At 37.5% G+C, this 17,861-nt stretch overlaps 1 protein-coding gene across 1 annotated transcript in view; it reads right to left on the bottom strand.

The window, feature by feature from the left end:
• Positions 1-1,131: 1,131 nt before the first annotated feature.
• The window catches only part of mylipa (myosin regulatory light chain interacting protein a), a 28,897-nt gene continuing 12,167 nt past the window's right edge, over positions 1,132-17,861 (bottom strand). The window contains exons 3-7 of the mRNA XM_016571404.1: positions 8,650-8,835; positions 6,085-6,282; positions 5,775-5,939; positions 3,657-4,068; positions 1,132-2,375 (exon numbers count right to left, since the gene is read on the bottom strand). Coding sequence (XP_016426890.1) covers positions 2,190-2,375; positions 3,657-4,068; positions 5,775-5,939; positions 6,085-6,282; positions 8,650-8,835 — 1,147 coding nt within the window. The 3' untranslated portion in view covers positions 1,132-2,189. The remainder of the gene's footprint in view (positions 2,376-3,656; positions 4,069-5,774; positions 5,940-6,084; positions 6,283-8,649; positions 8,836-17,861) is intronic.

Below are 17,861 nucleotides of genomic sequence, written 5' to 3'. Positions count from 1 at the left end.
TGAATATCACAAGGTTTTCTTGGGGTTGTGTGATTTTAAATCTAACATTGTCGTGTCATTAAAACTTCCATTAAAAATTTGGCAGACAAACATTTCGAAATATTTCAAAACAAAACCAAAACTTTTTAAATCAAGTAATAACAAATTAGGTCAAATTAAATTTTGTTAGTAGACCTTCTCCTTTTAAAGAATTCATTTGAATTCATTAAAGACTGCACTAGCTATCTTTTTTAAATCCAGTGAAATAAAATAATTGAAAACATGTTCATTACATAATACCTTCTCCTTTTAAAGAATTCATTTGAATTCATTAAAGACTGCACTAGCTATCTTTTTTAAATCCAGTCAAATAAAATAATTGAAAACATGTTCATTACATAATATAATACACTCTTAAAAATAAAGGTGCTTCAAAAGGTTCTTCACAGTGAAGCCATAGAACCATTTTTGGTTCCACAAAGAACCATTCAGTCAAAGGTTCTTTAAAGAACCATCTCTTTCTTACCTTTTTATAATCTGAAGAACCTTCTTTCGCCACAAAGAACCTTTTGTGAAACAGAAAGGTGCTTCAGATGTTAAAGATTCTTTATGCATCGCCACAAAGAACCTTTTGTGAAACAGAAAGGTGCTTCAGATGTTAAAGATTCTTTATGGAACCATTTAGACAAAAAGGTTCTTCTATGGCATCGTGAAGCACCTTTATTTTTAAGAGTGTAGATCTAGATACAAAAAGTCTCTGTGGATGTAATGTAAATTTAACCATGCACTCTAAAATTTCAAAACAAGGGCACTGGGTCCATGAATTGTAGAGAAAGCCACAGGTTAAGTTTAAACTGCTCACATACACTCTCCAGTGTTTTCTTCTGTTTACAACAGATCTACTCCGGTCCTCACCATCAATCTAACCTGAACTCACACTCTAATGCCTGATGACTCCGAGACTTTTGCCCTCAGAGTCGTTTTGTGCTCTGGGAGGGTCAGAGGTCGCTTTTTATACGGCTTGTGTTTTATAACTTTTAACTTGCAGTTTCTAATACACCCAAGAAAATGTATTACTAGCAAATTTAGTACAAGCAGGAAACTAGGACACTGTTTGACAAAAACACGTACGCACACAATGTTAGTTACAAAAAAGCAGCTTTATTAATACCTCTCCTTCAAAGAAATATAAAAGTTTGAGAGTTATTTGTATATTTACAGAGCATAGTTTTTGCTTCAAACAAACAGAAACAAATCCTACTTGTACAAATTGAAAAAATATCCCTGCTGTGACTGTTCGATATCAGCAGTAAAGAAAATAGTCCTCTTCATCTCTCAATAATAGTCTGTGCAAAGAAAGAACGCATACCAAACACACCGTGTTGCTGCTACATTAAGGCAAACCCCTAGGAACAATACACTTAGGAAACTCCTTGGTAAAGTGACAGTGTCGATTAGATAATTTTTTTTAGCCTTCCTACAAAAAACGTCCCACAGCTTCCACAAAAACAAAAGCATCATAAAAAGGTCAAAATCTCTTAAAACGGTTAGCATTGCACTGAGAGATCATTCAGTACCCTTTAAATCCAAAGCAATTCACTGGTTGACCATAACTGTGAAATAAAAGCTTTAGAAAGCATAAACGTCTGGGTCTCAAGGAGTGTTTGCCAGTCGGGTTTGGAGCGTCGGTTATGGAAGCTGTGAATCTAAATATGAATGGAGGATCAGTAGTTTGACGACTTCCTCTTTGCTCAAAAGTGCTGTGAGGGTTTGTGCCCCTCGCCATAAATACCTCTTCATTGGCATGGAAACGATGAAAACCTCAAAACAAACCTTCAATTCAACTGCAAAAGAAATAAAGTGGACGCTGCGTATTAAAAGCAAAGCGTAAAATTCAATTAAATTAGGGAAAAAGCTAGTTCCTAAACACATTTCCTCATGGCATACAGGTTTGTGCAGGTTATGAGGCAAAAAATATCAAATGCTCTGCATGCTGCTGCGTGTACAAAAAAACAACAACTCAAAAATAAGTTTATCAGATCAACTGATACAATTAATTTAAGAGACAAACATTCACAAACATCAAAAAGGCTCCTCAATGGTTTCAAAAACATCACACGAGGAGCAACCCAACCAGCGCGGCGCTCGTACTCTTAGTCGTCCACCGCGTAAACTGAACTCAAAGTCCTGTGGAAGAGCGGCAGGCACGCTTAGTTTTGGTAGATCTTCTCCGTGGTGTTGTAGTCGTTGGTAGTGCAGGTGTGGGAGGCCATGCCTCGGTGGATGGGTTCGGGGCTGTTGTCGCCGCCGCCGATGGTCAGGTTGAGCAGACTGGTGCATGTAGGCAAGTAGACGTGCTGGACGTGTTCCACCTCTGACCGACACACCGGGCATGACTGTACAGAGAGAACAAGAGACTTCATCAGTGAGCATTCACCACAATAACATGTTAGGAATATTGCTATACTGCCTGCAAATAATGACATAACAGTCATCATGTGGTAGATCGTGGCAATTAAGGCTGGGTGGCATATGCCGTCAACAGAAAAGAGTTTTCTTACTGCTTATATTGCGGGAGATGTATTTGCACAGCAATTAGTAGCTTTATGTTATTTAAGTGTGAGAGTGATAAAGAAACCTGACTTGTAATATGATAAAGAAAAGGTCTGAGCTGTAATATGATGCAGAGTTTACTTGTTTCTTGGAATGAGCTTTATTTATTTACAACTTTGCTGATTTTTATGATGTTAATGTGAAAGTATTTTTGTACTGATGTCATTTATTATGAATAAATCTTTTGGTTTATTTCCATAAAATTCTAAATTATGAGAGAAAATAATAAAATAAAGTATTTAATTCACTGGATTATGCAAAACTAAGCATTACAGTTATTTCATATCTAAATTTCAAATAAATAAAATAAATCATTTTAATTTACGAAAGTTTAAATTTAAAGACCTAATGTATTTTTGTTTAACAACACTTTGAATACATGTGAACTTTTTTTTTTTTTTTAATCTGAAACCATTAAAAACTGGTTTCGGAAATTGAAATAAATTATAAGTATTAAAAGAAAAACAAACTTATAAAATTGTTAGAAATGTTGTCTTGGCAATTACGTTGTAATACTAAAATGATTAAAATGGAAATAAAAGGAATTGGAGCTATAGAATTGAAGAAAAACCCTCAAATTTAAATGGAAACTGGAAAATATAAAACAAAACCTAATTTAAAATATTAATAAACACTATAATACACAATACTAAACACTGCATGTGAATGCAGACATCTTAATAATTTTATTCATTAATCAAAGTTTCTAAATTTACAAGAAAACACATTTATTTTAATGTATTTAAAGAAATCAAATTAATTCCTAAATATTATTACACTTTTGTTGTGTCACATCACATGAAATTTTGCAACCTGAACTAGTCTTGCCTGTCATAAAAAGGTGAAATTATCTGATATTTTATGTTGTTTCATTTCTGACAGGTGGTTGCACCACATGACTTGAATTTGTTAAAGTGACTTCTTAAATATACATTTTTAGGAAGTAATACTACTTTTACTACTACAGCTACTTTTCTTCATTACGATATCAAAATGGCTTTATCACTCTGACATTTTTGACACAATGTTGGGTAAAAAGCACCTAAACCTGAACGTTCTCTGACCTGCAGCTGTTCAGCACAGTTCTGGCAGCACACCATGTGACCGCAGGGGCAGAACGCAGCATCGATCTCTTCCTCGCAGCACAGCATGCACAGCAGCGCCTCCCGCAGCTTCTGCAGCTTCTCCTGCAGCAGCCGGCTCTGCTGGCAGCTCCCGCAGTCCAGCGCCCCTTCATGCTCATGGGACGGCGAGCGGGACGACGGAGTGCGCTCCCCCGGCCTCGACATCATGTCCACGATACCGGCGTTGTACAGCGCGCGTCTGGCGTAGTCGTACACTTCCTTGGAGGTCCGCCGGATGTCGAATACATACTTCTTGCCCAGGTTGATGTTCTCATTGAGGAAAAGCGAAGCCAGGTGACCCTTGAAATCCCGGCTGTACTGCATCATGACGGCGTTCGTTACCGTGTCACACCTGCAGACAGAAACGAGAGCCATCGGTGAGCGACACTAGCACATTATCTGCTCGGCGTCTGCCACACAGCACCTCAACCCATCCATTATCCATCAGAGATAATGGGCTACTGGAAAGGTGCTGTAGTTGTGAAAATGAAGGATGTTGCCGCTTGTTAGAGTTCAAGGGTAGACAGCAGTAGCTGTTCTTCAACATCTTGGCAATAAAAGCTCTTATCAGGGGCTGAAGAAACCTGGTTTAAACCCCGTTTTATTACCAGTCTGTCTAGAGGAGTCTTTACACAGACTCACCTCAGCCCTGAGTATCAAAGTATATATTTGTGATTGATGTGTACATGCATTTATGCCTCCTCAGAGCAGCATTAAACAATCTGTGTAACGATGCATAAATGCCACTTCAGAAGCACTTCTGTGCCACGTTTGCAGTGTAAATTTGCCCTCAGTCGAACAATGGGAACACATGTTGCTACAACGTCTCCTAAGATTGAACGAACCCCAAATTTTTAATTGTCTTTATAAAAAAAAAAAAAAAGCGACCAAAAATCATTTTGCTTAATGAGAAGCATTTAATTATGTTCTGTGGCACAGTGATATTTCCATGACAAATCCACACATTTTCCCCCAATTAAAACATACTGTATTACAATGAGAATTATCATTAAAAACGAGAATAAAAAAAAAAAACAAAAAAAAAAGTTTGTGAATTATTAACTGATTAATTGATGGGATTTTATTTATAGATTTCTTATTTATTGACTGATTGCATTTTATGTATTTATTGATTCATTTGTGATTTATTGATTGATTCATCAATTGTATTTTATTAATCAGTCAGTCCATTAATCAAATCAATAAAATCACATAAACCAATAAATACATATAAAATCCAATCAGTCAATAAATGAAATCCCCTAAATTAAAAAAAGTGACTGAATGGATTGATTTATTGTATTTTATTAATCAGTCAGTCAGTCAGTCAGTCAGTCAATCAAATCAATCCATTCATTCATTGTTTTTTTAAAAATTTTATTTAGGAGATTTTACTTATTAAATTGATTGATTTATGGGACTTTATTGACTGATTGGATTTTCTTTAAGGAATTTATTTATATTTGATTAATTTGTAAAAATGTCATTTTAGAATATTTCAGAATTATGTTACAACATACTTTTTTTTTCTGCATGGTTTTGTAAGACTGACCCACTTGTGCAGCTTACTTGTTCTTAGTTACTTTGTAATGCGTTTAAAGATGCAAGACATTCTCACAGCTAGCTGTTTACAAAGAAAGACCGAAGCTGGTTTGCAATGAAAACTATGCTCAGAGAAAGTCCAAAACAAAAGCACATAATCCTGTACTTTTCTGACAACCGTACAAAAACCAGAAGCACAAAACTCCTCACAACAGAGCAATTCAAACTGCTGACACAGAGGCTTTCTATGAAGAAAATACAACAGAACAGTTAACAATAGCCAGGCCAAAGAGAGATTATTTGCTCTACATGATAACAATGTTAAAAAAGGACATTATGTGGTGAGTGGTCCAGACAGGTAAACTAAAGTATGTTAGATACGGAGTCACGTAACAGTAGCCATGTGCACAAGGTGTGTAGGGTTAAGCCTGGCAGAGCTGCACATTAACAAGAAAAAATTATGCTGTAGAATGTAATGCATTATTGTACTCAATGAAGGGTTTTATGGTGTCTCACCTGTAAAAGGCATGTGTTTCTGTGATGGCCCGATACAGACCACTGGCTGCTCTATTACTGATTAACTTGAACAGCAGGACCACACTGTCGCTGGTTTCCTTGGTGACAGTCAAGTAAACGCTCTTCCCTGATTGCGTGGCAATTTGTATTATGGGATAAGATATCCTGCATTGAAAGGAAAATATGAGGCATTACTGAAAGGCAGCGATGGCACAAATTGATTTCATGTTACATGACTGATTATGGGATGTGAGCTGGGTGTTATTTTATGACGGTTATGCCATCAAGAGCACTTTATGCCGTGACTAACCTGTTAACCAGGCTGAAGTCCTCTCGGCAGATAGCGATGCCGTCTGGTCCCACACCGATAGCCAACCTCTGTCCTTCAGCGTCCCGCACCCAGTGCCACTCCACCCCATAATGCTCCAGAGACGACACCAGCTGCAGGGCCTGGTACTCCACCGACGCCTGGCTCAGACCCTCCAGAGCCTTGTGCTTGGCTATGATACTGCCGAAAAAACAAGAGAGACATTGAGTCTGAGAGGAAAATGACACCAGCTGATCATGTGAAAAGTAGGACAGAGGAAGAAAAATCTATGTTTTGAGATTTACTTTTAGTGTGTAACATAAGAAAAACCTTTAACATAAAACAAAACAACAATAGTGTAAACTAATAATCCCTTTTATTACAGCTGGTAACAAATAGGATGGCTCGTGACGTAATGTAACGTCTCGTAACGTAATGTAACGTAAATTGATGGCTTGTAACATAACGTAACGGCTCGTAACGTAACGGCTTGTAACATAACGGCTCGTTACGTAACGTGATGGCTTGTAATATAACGTGACGGTTCGTAACGTAATGTAATGGCTTGTAACATAACGTAACGTGATGGCTTGTAACCTAACGTGATGGCTCGTAACGTAACCTAATTTGATGGCTCGTAACGCAACCAAACATAACGTGATGGCTCGTAACGCAACAACATGACAATTACTTGTATTATGGCTAATGATTTGTTTAAACTGGAAACAGTACTTAAGAACTGATATTATCTTTTTCCAGTATCAGCATATAAAACAGCCTGGTAGATAATTTTAGAAGTACGTTAACATGGGCATTAACCAATAAAGTTGCCAATTTATTGTGCATAAACCAGTAAAATAACACGTCAGTCACTGACAAAGTCCATGGCTTCGTGTTCCCCTGTATGAGGCCCTTTGATTTTCTTCTTGTACGCATTAGTCTTTATTTGATTTGGTGACAATGATAATTAATCACTACAGACAGATCTCATTAATCCTCTTTGATTGTAGTTGATTAGGTCGTCTGTTATCTAACCCAAACAAGCTAAAGAGTCTGAACAGAACTCTATAAAAGGAGCAGTGTAATTAGTCAAACAGAATTAGGAGTGCTTTGTTTTTAGCCACGCGGCTCTGCATACGATGTTCACAAGAGTGCGCAGATTACAGCTCAGCTCCCTTGACTTTCTCTATTAAGTAATCAACTAAATACCTAACAATCAGTTTAAAAATGTATTTGAGGGTAAAAATCACAACCTATATACTAAAGTAACATTAAGAAAGTACACTCAGTCACTTCTCTTGGATGTCTGTTTGTGGGATCTTCAGCTTTATTTTAACATGACTTGTGAGTTTCCGTTCCATTTATATTTTTATTTTTTATATTCCTTTTCAGTTTCACTTTTATTTTTAACAGTTTATCGTGTTCATAACAACCCAGTAAAAATAATATCAGCCCTGCAATATAGTTGCAAAAATTTGTGCACACTAAACGTGCAAACAAAGTTGGGGGTCAGGATTTTTCTTTTCAAGAAATTAATACTTTTATTCATCAAGGACCCAAAGTGACAGTGAAATACATTTATAATTTTACAAAGATTTCTGTTTCAAATAAATGTAGAATTCTCTTATAATCATAGAATCCTGAAAAAAAATCAAATAAAAAAAAACTCACATTTCCATAATATTAAGCAGCACAACTGTTTTTAACACTGATAACAATAATAAGAAATGTTTCAGCATATTAGAATGACTTTTGATGGATCATGTGGCACTGAAGACTGGAGTAATTATGCTAAAAATTCAGCTTTTCATAACAGGAATAAATTCAAAAATATATTAAAATAAATATTCCTTTTATATTGCTGATTTTAATGTATTTTGATCAAATAAATGCAGCCTTGGTGAGCATAATAGACTTTTCAAATATTTTTCAAATGAAAAATAAATAAATAAATAAATAAATGACCAACCCCAACATTTTTAGTGTATAAAAAAAAAAATATATTAAAATAAATATTCCTTTTATATTGCTGATTTTAATGTATTTTGATCAAATAAATGCAGCCTTGGTGAGCATAATAGACTTTTCAAATGAAAAATAAATAAATAAATAAATAAATGACCAACCCCAACATTTTTAGTGTATAAAAAAAAATTGCAGATAAAGTCTATGAATCTCCTTATCAAATTCTATACGAATAGAAAAATACTGCACCACATCAGACAACCTCAGTTACTTTATTCTCTCTAATCGATTTATGAAATGGATAACCTAAATTATCGCCTCTAAAAAGGAAGGTTCTGGGTTCAATACAAGGAAGATAAACTCTACCAACACAATTTCTGATTTCTTGATTTCTGATATTTGTAATAAAACAACAACAGCCCTGAACAAGCATGTAATTATTTTCTGTAATTTGTCAATACACCTTAACTTCTATTAAACCCCAAACATTCAATTAAATGTGTTTTTTTTTTAATAAAAAAGAAAAGAAAAAAAAGACAGACAACACACACAAACAAGTTGAAGGTCATAGAGATAATAGTGAGTGACATTTTGTTTGTTTACCTGTTGATGGTGGCTTGGTTGGGCTCTGTGGCACAAAGTTCAGTGTACCAGTACTTGGCTGTGTTCTGGTTATAGTCACCGAACTCGGCCTGGGCCAGGAGGGCGCTGAGCTCTTCGGCCTGTTCCGAGCACATCCGCAGATGTCCACGATGCAGATCCTCTTTCACATGCATAAAAAACAGGTGTCTGTAGAGCAGAGCAGAAAGACAAAGAAAGTGAGAGAGTTAGTTACGAATGGAAACAGGTGGCTGGTGGTACTGTGGAAAGTGAGGGAAGCGCATATGGATGTCGACAGGTGGTCCGACAGGAAAGCGAGAGTGATCCACGCAGACTGAAACAGCTGACGGGGAACTTTCATTACAAAAACACGTCTTGCACATGCTCTTACATGCTGGATCCAACTAGCGTTTTAGTATGATCCATGAATAGAGATCATTTATAGGTGAACCGATCCTTTAAAAAGGAACAGTGAAAACCAGAAGTGGCAAAAAGTCAATTGAAAATAACAAAAGGTCAAAGGAAAAGCAGAAATGACGGTTTCCATTCGAAATGGTCACTTTCACTTCAAAAACCAAACAGGAGCAACTGCATTTGTGTGTGTGAATTGGTTTGACTTTTGCTCCCGTCTCGGTCTTATCTCTTGTACCTGTTGGCGCAACAGGCCTCGCAGTTATAGGGCTCTTAATGCAGAAGGCTGTCAGCGTGTTTCCAAACGATAAGCATGTCGTCTCATACAAAGCATGAAAACCACACTCACTACTCACTGCTGACATAAAGCTGACATAAATCCCTGTAGCTGTAATTCAGGTGTGCTAATTGTGTGCTTTACTGAAGACGGATCTCTTTTCAGCTGGCTGTGGGACTGTCAGTATTTATTCTTTGATCGATCAATGACAGGAGAAGTCTCAAGGAAAAAACTTGACTTTAAAGTCACATAAACCAGGCTTGCAGCCATGAGAACTCTGGTTTGTTATGGACTTATCTTTTTATTGACTGATTCTCTTTAGGGAATGTTTTTCACCTTGACTAAGTGTCAGGATACTTCCTGCTCTGCTGTAAAATGTACAGATAAATGGAATTTAATTACACTGTAACGGCAAACAATAAGGTATTTTGCAGATGCACAATGATTTACGTGATTAGTCAATAAATGATTATTAGAAGAGCAGGGCTGAAAAATCTGGAAGTTACAATTGTACATGTAAAAAAATAAAATAAAAATGGACACTTGCATTTTTTTAAAATGCACTTTGTAATAATGTTCAATTAAAAGTTTTACTTTAAAGTACATTAAATCATTGTTTAAATATTTTTCGTTCTTTAAAGAAGTACACTTATTTTGATGTGTTGCCTAACATACTAAAGCACAGGTAAAGTAATTTATCATTTTAATGGTGCCATTCAATATTAAGTTAATATATGTTAAGTATACTAAACTGAAACTTCATTACAAATGTGCATTTACAAATATAATAAAAAGCGTAATAAAAAATTTCAATAGAAATGACATTAAAATATATTTTAGTTTCTCATAAATGCTTGTACGTACATTCAGCATTAAACATTAACTGTATTTCAAAAGACTAAAGTAACAAAACTAGGAATAAAAAACAAAAACAAAAGTGAGTCTGCATGTTTGCATTGTGCATGATTTAAAAATGTAAAGAAAAAAAATGGAATATGAAAATATTACAGAAAAGACTATGCAAGTAAACTATGAAACAAATGCTTATTGCATGTCTGCACTGTGCATGATTTAAAAATAATTTAAAAAGTAAAAACTAAAAATAGAAATGTAAATAAACCTGTGAAACAAATTGTATTTCTGTGTCATACTAGAGTTGAAACAAAATACAAATTAGATGTTTAACAACTACAACAACTTAAAATGAATAAATTTTGATTAAACAATTGTAAAAGTTATTTACTCATGACAATAATAATAATAATAATAATATTATTATATATATATTTTTTTTAATTAAACATGTTTGTGTGTGGTTTTGCATCTGCGTCATACTTGTGTTCAGTGAAAAACAAGTTGAATTTGTCTGAACTGTATCAGCAGTTCATCTTCTCCCGTGGTTCTTCACAAACCTGTCTAGTAGCATCATGGGTGAACTAGCACCTAAACCTCCCTTCTTCCTGAACTAACCAGCTCCAGCTCCTGTAGGTTTCTGTATATCTGACCCAAAGCCCTTATGTCCCCATACCCTAATGTCCATTTATGTCCACTACAGGACACAATGTCAAATTTTGCAAGTCTCCCGAGACTAGGTTTGGAGACCAAACAGGACTGATGTTTTCCCCCAGCATGCCTCTGTTCCCCCAGTCAACAGAGGAGCATGGGAACACCAAAAACAGGCTGGGAGATGCTCCTGCTCTGCACGCAGGCGATGGCTCTTTAGGAAAACAAACACCGGCATATCAGTTCGCACAGCGCTGCCGACAAAAGCCCCGAGCCGATAAACATTGACTTTGGATGAAAAACGACACTAGAAAAAAGGCGGAGAATGAAGATTGAGGTGGATTCATAGGCCAGACAAATAAACAACACCTGCCGTTTGACAAAGGGAGTCTGGCTCGGCCTGACGAGGCACTTCCCTGCGGTGACATCAGACTCATGTGAAGGAATTACCTGGCAGGCAAAACAAAGGCGTCTGATGGGGGCAGGGAGACAGAGAGGTTACTAGCGGTCAAACTCCAGCTACTCCAGGACAGAACATGCGGCGCCGGTTCAGTCAGGATCGTTACAAGACTAATCTTAGAAACACGCAGCTGCGCTGATGCAGCCACTCGTCATCAACAAACACCACCACACAGTGGGATTTTACCATGGTTAACAAGGGGAATTGTTGCCATAAACTTAACCATTGAAAATCTAAAATTGATTAATATAAATGTCCCATATTGGGCACACACTAAAAAAATTAAATAAACAAATCAAACACAATATTATATTATTATATTTTCTGTACTTGGAGATAATACAATATTAATGAAAAAAAGGGGACGTAAGTGCACTTAAATTGTGCCAAGACACTTCAATTGTACTTGTAACGAAATGGACACTTGTATTTTCTTAAATGCATTGTAACCATGTTAAAATTAAAAGTTATTAAAGTACTTCAAATCATTGTTTAAATATATTTCGTTCTTTTTTTGTCGACTAAAATACTAAACCACATGTAAAGTAATTGATTATAGTTTTAACTGCATCATTCGATATTAAGTTAATATATTTTAAGTGTGCCAAATCGAAACTTAATTACAAATGTGTATTTACAAAATATAATCAAATGCATGAAATAAGTTTCAAAAGAAATGACATTATAGCATATTTTAGTTTATCATAAATGCTTGTCAGTAAAGTGACGTGACATGTGGCCAAGTATGGTTACCCATACTAGGAATTAGTGCTCTGCATTTAACCCATCCAAAGTGCACACACACAGCAGTGAACACACACACACCGTGAACACACACCCGGAGCAGTGGGCAGCCATTTATGCTGCGGCGCCCGGGGAGCAGTTGGGGGTTCGGTGCCTTGCTCAAGGGCACCTCAGTCGTGGTATTGAAGGTGGGAGAGAGCGCTGTACATTCACTCCCCCCACCTACAATCCCTGCCGGTACGAGACTCGAACCCGCAACCTTTGGGTTACGAGTCCGACTCTCTAACCATTAAGCCACGACTTATATTCAGCATTAAACACAAACTATATTTCAGAGACGAAATTAGTATATGAAATTGCATATAAAGATATACTCAAGTTTTTTTTTTTTTTTTTTTTAAAGCACTTTAACGTTCATCTAAATGCATTTAATATAAAATTTAGCTAGATTTAGCTAGACTACATTTCCATTTAACTGCAATTAACATTCAGTTCGGCGTCTAAAAACATTACACTCAGTTCACACTCAGTGCATTTATTATGCAAATAATATACTTTAAAAGTATGCAGAAAGTTTTTTTCCTCATAAGGAAATCAGCTACGAGCAGCTGAGAACAGCCGGTTGTGGTGGAGTCTAAAGTCTTAATGTTATCAGATTAGTGGGCATGAGAGGGGGTCCGGGGGCCACAGATAGGCCCCACTCGCTCTCACTACATCTCACTTCATAGCCTTTTTAGCAAAGTGAAAATAAAAACACTGAGGGGCAGTTTACACAACGTTTTAAGCCAAAAACGGGGGGGGATGTGTTTTGCCTGTTTGTTATCGTTATCGTTTCCGTGTAAACACCCAATACGGGAATCTTTGAAAACGGTGACGTCATGTGCGTGCGTAGTACGTGTTAGGTATATAGACACGTGCAGTACGTGTCGATTTTAAAGGCAAGCGCGAACAAACATACAACAATGGTGGAGTACATGGTAACGTTACTGTTGTTGCGGTTTAAGAGTTTGCTAACGCTTCTTCAGCAAAGTGTGGATTTTACGTCACCAATATTACAACCAACAGCGGAGACGCATCATATACAACAAATAATCGTCACTTCCCTACAGGTACTGTTTACTAACAAGGTGACAGCGCCAACTACTGGGCTGGCCTGGCATATGCAATACAGCGTTTTTGGCCGTTTTCGTGGATGTGTGTTAACACGAATCGTTTTGAAAACGTTGTCATGTATCGTGAAACTTATTAAAAACCCAAGGGAAAAACTTTTTGACTGTTTTTGATTACATCGTTGTTGTGTAAACGTAGCCTGAGTGCATGGGTGCACAAGGTCAAGCATTCATGTTATAAAAGATATGATCCTGTCTGTCTGTAACCTTCATCAGCAATGCCACTGCACCTGTCTGAGGCGATAAGTGAAACTAGAGCACAACGCAGTCAGTTTTTCCTACCATTCAACTCTGTATATGTGTTGGGTACGTTAACTGCCTATAAAGACATCTACACCCCATTAGTTTGCATTTACTACATACATTTACACTAATACACTAATGTTTTAAACAAGTATTATTGCCACACCTAAAAAATAAATAAATAAATAAAACTTTCCACTAATATCTTCAAGACAAAAACTGCACAAACATGCACCTCTTTTCTTTGAGGGCCCTACATTTTCTCAGAAGTTAATTATCTCAGAGTTCCTCACCAAAAAAAGACAAAGAAATATTCACTTTGCAGAAGGAGCATTTGATTGTGTAACTGGAAGAATTCAATTAAAACGCCTGTGCCATTCTGCTGACAAGAAATGGGTCATAGCGTGATATCTGAGAGAGCTTGAGCTTTGCGAAGGAGGGCTTTTGTGGGTTTGAGGTTTTGGCTTCAAATGCGGTGCCCTTTCTGCAGAATTTCCTCAGATGTTTGGCTGGAAAGTAAATCTTACGACAGACAGAAAGAAAATAATCTGAATTACTCAAAGTTCACAAAGTTTATGGCATCGTCAAATCAGATGATCACTTTGGGAGACATTGAAGGGTTTAAATAGATGGGCTGAAGGTTGGAAAGACTGTAAATAGTTTTTTTTTTTTCCCCCAAACTTACTTTTACACATTTTAAACATTTCACATTTTCAAGACAATCCTGTTTAATTGAAAAAAAAATTTAATATACAATTTAAATATTATAAATAAATTAAACTGGGAAACATGACGTGTTGTCAGATCAAGTCCTCTCCACATAACCTTATAAGTCACTGTTTTTGTTCTCACTCATTCCTTCCTTTCTAATTGTTTTATCTTCTCCGTTACAGGCAGACTCATTGTTGGGGGCCAGATGTTTGGGGGTCTGCCGCAAAGAACAAAACATTCCTCTGAAATGAAACGAGAAGCTTCTGCCCGGAGACAGCAACAAAGAGGCCAATCCGCACAGGAGTTTCATTCTTTTCAGGCGCCCTTTGAAACAATGTGGTTTCAGAGTTAGTCAAATAACATTGCTGTGAGCCATGTGGCGGGGGTTACTCGCAGTCAACAAACTCTAGTAAACCCTGCCACCAGCTCCATGCATCACAGGTAAACACCTCCTCGCTAACTCACAAAGTGTTAATCATCATTCGCCCAAACACGCAAGTAAATATCGATAAAATCGGGTATTCAAACAAAGACATGCTTTGTGAGCAAACGCCTCTGGTAAATCAACTTTGCAAACGGTAATAATGCCGTAGGCTGAAAAACCTCCCACAAAATTAAATTCTGCGCAGAGACAACCTAACATCATTTCTGAGTAATACACACTCAGCTCGAGAGAGGTGTAGGTTACTATAGTTCATCCACAAATGTGGTTAAACCTGTTCTGCTGTAATCGAAACGCATGTAATCCAGTAACACAGTAAGACAAGAGAGCTCTAGTGCTTTAATTCATAAAATGATCATTAAATCAAGAGAAAGAGAGCTAGTTGTAAGCTCAAGGCTTAACATGAACATCTTCTGATAGAATAGACGTTCAAATGCAAACCTGAGGTGCGAAATTCTGTTAAATATTACACTAATTAATGAAATAAGCCTCAGAAAACACTCAAGTAGTTTAGCATTGAATCAGAAATATGACTTTAAAGGGGAACGGCACAGTCATCTTTTTAGTTTTTTTGGCCTTTTGACACTTACTTTGAGAAGACTGTAGAGTGAAAACTACTAATTAATGTTTGTTTATAATTGCAATGCCACCTACAACATCTATATTTGTGGCAAGAAACAAGTAAAAAACAGATTTCAGAAAAAATAAAAAACACCAACAAAAAAAAAAGTACAATATATCTCACTTCATTTTAATAAGAATCAACTAAAAATTACAAAGCCCTAGCAAAGTTAAAAACCCATCACAGCCCAAAATATGCCTCAGAGATGTTGGAGGATCCTCACCCACTTTACCAATGAAAACTTGAGTTAGTCTAGAGCAATTTTAAAAATGGACATTTTCTACCAACCATTGGACTGGACTGATTTTGTGCTACACTAATGGCCATTTTTGAGGATATAAGCTTTAACAACGGTTTTGAGGTCTGAAATTGGAATAGGACAAGAATGGTAATAAAGAAATGAAAAAAAAATGTGAATGGGATTTATTTTGTTTGCAAACCATTTCCCATGTTATCACCACAGCTCAACGTTTCAACGCATGTGTGCTATACGCAAAGCTAAGGCTTCTGTTTTGTGATCCATATACGAAGCTTCAGGGGGATCTTGCATGTCATAGTCTTCCTGCGGTAAGGAGGTAATCAGGAGCTTACTGGGATTGTTGGTGACCTTGTTATTAGAATTTTATGTAGGGCGAGAGGTTTGTCTCTGCAGTTGTCTGTTCGTGCTAGTGTTGACCCTGAATAGCACCCGCTCACCAGTTCCTGCTGACAACACCCAGGGCTCTGACTGTGAAGAGAACAAGACCTGAGATCATAGCAGCATGTTTTGCATATTTGCAGGCGTAAAGAAAACCAGTGGTGTTGCAAGTATAAGAGCGTGGATGTTCTCATGTTTCTGAACAAGAACCAAATAGCCAAGGCAAGAGTATGTTCACGACTTAAAGGGGTCATATGATGCGATTTCATTTTTTCCTTTCTCTTTAGAGTGTTACAAGCTCTTGGTGCATAAAGAAGATCTGTAAAGTTGCAAAGACTAAAGTCTCAAATCCAAAGAGATATTCTTTATAAAAGTTAAGAGTTAGCCACATAGAGGAGAAACAATAATGTACAGTATGTGGAAAATAATGTGTTTTTTTAACTTTAAACCGCATAAACACATTTCATTACACCAAATACACAAAATAATGTTCTTTTTAGCAGCATCATATGACCCCTTTAATATTATAAACATTCGCTGCTCTTCCCAATGGGCTGAAGCTAAATCAGTGCACAGATTAATGTTTAAAAAAGCCTTTCTCTTATTTAAAGTGTGCTGTGCCTCTGCTAATGGTGCTGGCCTCTGTGTATCAACAAGATCATTCAGTCCTGATCAGAATGCGAAACACTCAAGCCCTCCAAAACAATACAGGCATCTTTACACGAGCCCGGCACGCATAGTAGGGGTGTAAGAAAATATCGATACACGCGAGTATCGCGATATTTAGTTTGGCGATACTGTATCGATTCTCAAAATATTCTCAAAAACGCAATATCGATATTTAAAAAAAAAAAATCATACAAGATTCATGGCAGTTGTTTCGTTTTGAGTTTATATCCCGACCGCTAGATAGCAGTCTTATCTCTGAACTTAAACAGTGACAGGAAATAATAGCACAAGGGCACGCCACTAACGTTAGCCTTGGAGGATGAAAGAATTGTTCCAGCTCCTGCCTGGGTGTACAAAGCTGTTGTGTGGCGTCACGTCCGCCCCGTAAGCGCATCGCAGGCGCCACCTAGGCTGCACAGCGGTTCCTCTGCTTGCAGTGTCGTGTCCCGTGTGACAGGGGCTTCGTGCGGGACGCGGCGGACGGTGGAGTTAACTCTCGTGGCGGGGGTGTTTTGTACAGTTGGGGCGGTGCTCGTGTCGCGCGGTCTCTGTGATTTCAAACAGAACATAAATACAAACTGAAAAACCTGTGAAATCCAAGTTAAAAGGTTCTGAGAATATTCAATATCTGTATTTATTTTATTGTTTGAAAATTATTTTGCTTTCTTTAGGAATCCTGCAAGCACTTTTTTTTTCCATTGATATTAAGCTATTAAAATATGAGGTACTTTTAGCCTTAAAGGGGTCATAAGATGCGATTTCATTTTTTCCTTTCTCTTTGGAGTGTTACAAGCTCTTGGTGCATAAAGAAGATCTGTAAAGTTGTAAAGACTAAAGTCTCAAAGAGATATTCTTTATCAAAGTTAAGAGTCAGCCACACCTACCTAAAACGGCTCGTTCGAACACGCCCCCACATATCTACCTCACTATGTGGGAAGATTTGCATAACGCCGCCCAAATGTTCACGCAAAGAAAGAAGGCGTAACTTTTATTCTCGCTGTAGTATTGTTGTTGCCGCTGCCGCCATGTCCTGAAGACGCTGTGTGTTTCGTTGTGAAAGCGAAACTACTTTGTTTGGTCTTCCAAAAGAGGACGATATCCGCTTCATCATGACTGGAGCTGATCCGTGCTGGTTGCTGAGGAAATACAACAACTTTGAGCTGTGGATCGTCGGATCGGCTTTCACCGTGGACGAAGCGGAGTCCAGCCCGCCTCAGCTCACTCTATCCCGGCCTCAGCGCACGCTAAGCCGGGACTTCCCCTCACGCTAGCCCGGCCTCAGCGCACGCTAAGCCGGGACTTCGGCTCACGCTAGCCCGGCCTCAGC

Source organism: Sinocyclocheilus rhinocerous, unplaced genomic scaffold, assembly GCF_001515625.1.
Source record: "Sinocyclocheilus rhinocerous isolate Xijiao unplaced genomic scaffold, SAMN03320098_v1.1 scaffold21, whole genome shotgun sequence".
NCBI lineage: Eukaryota > Metazoa > Chordata > Actinopteri > Cypriniformes > Cyprinidae > Sinocyclocheilus > Sinocyclocheilus rhinocerous.
This window is presented reverse-complemented; position numbering and strand designations above follow the sequence as displayed.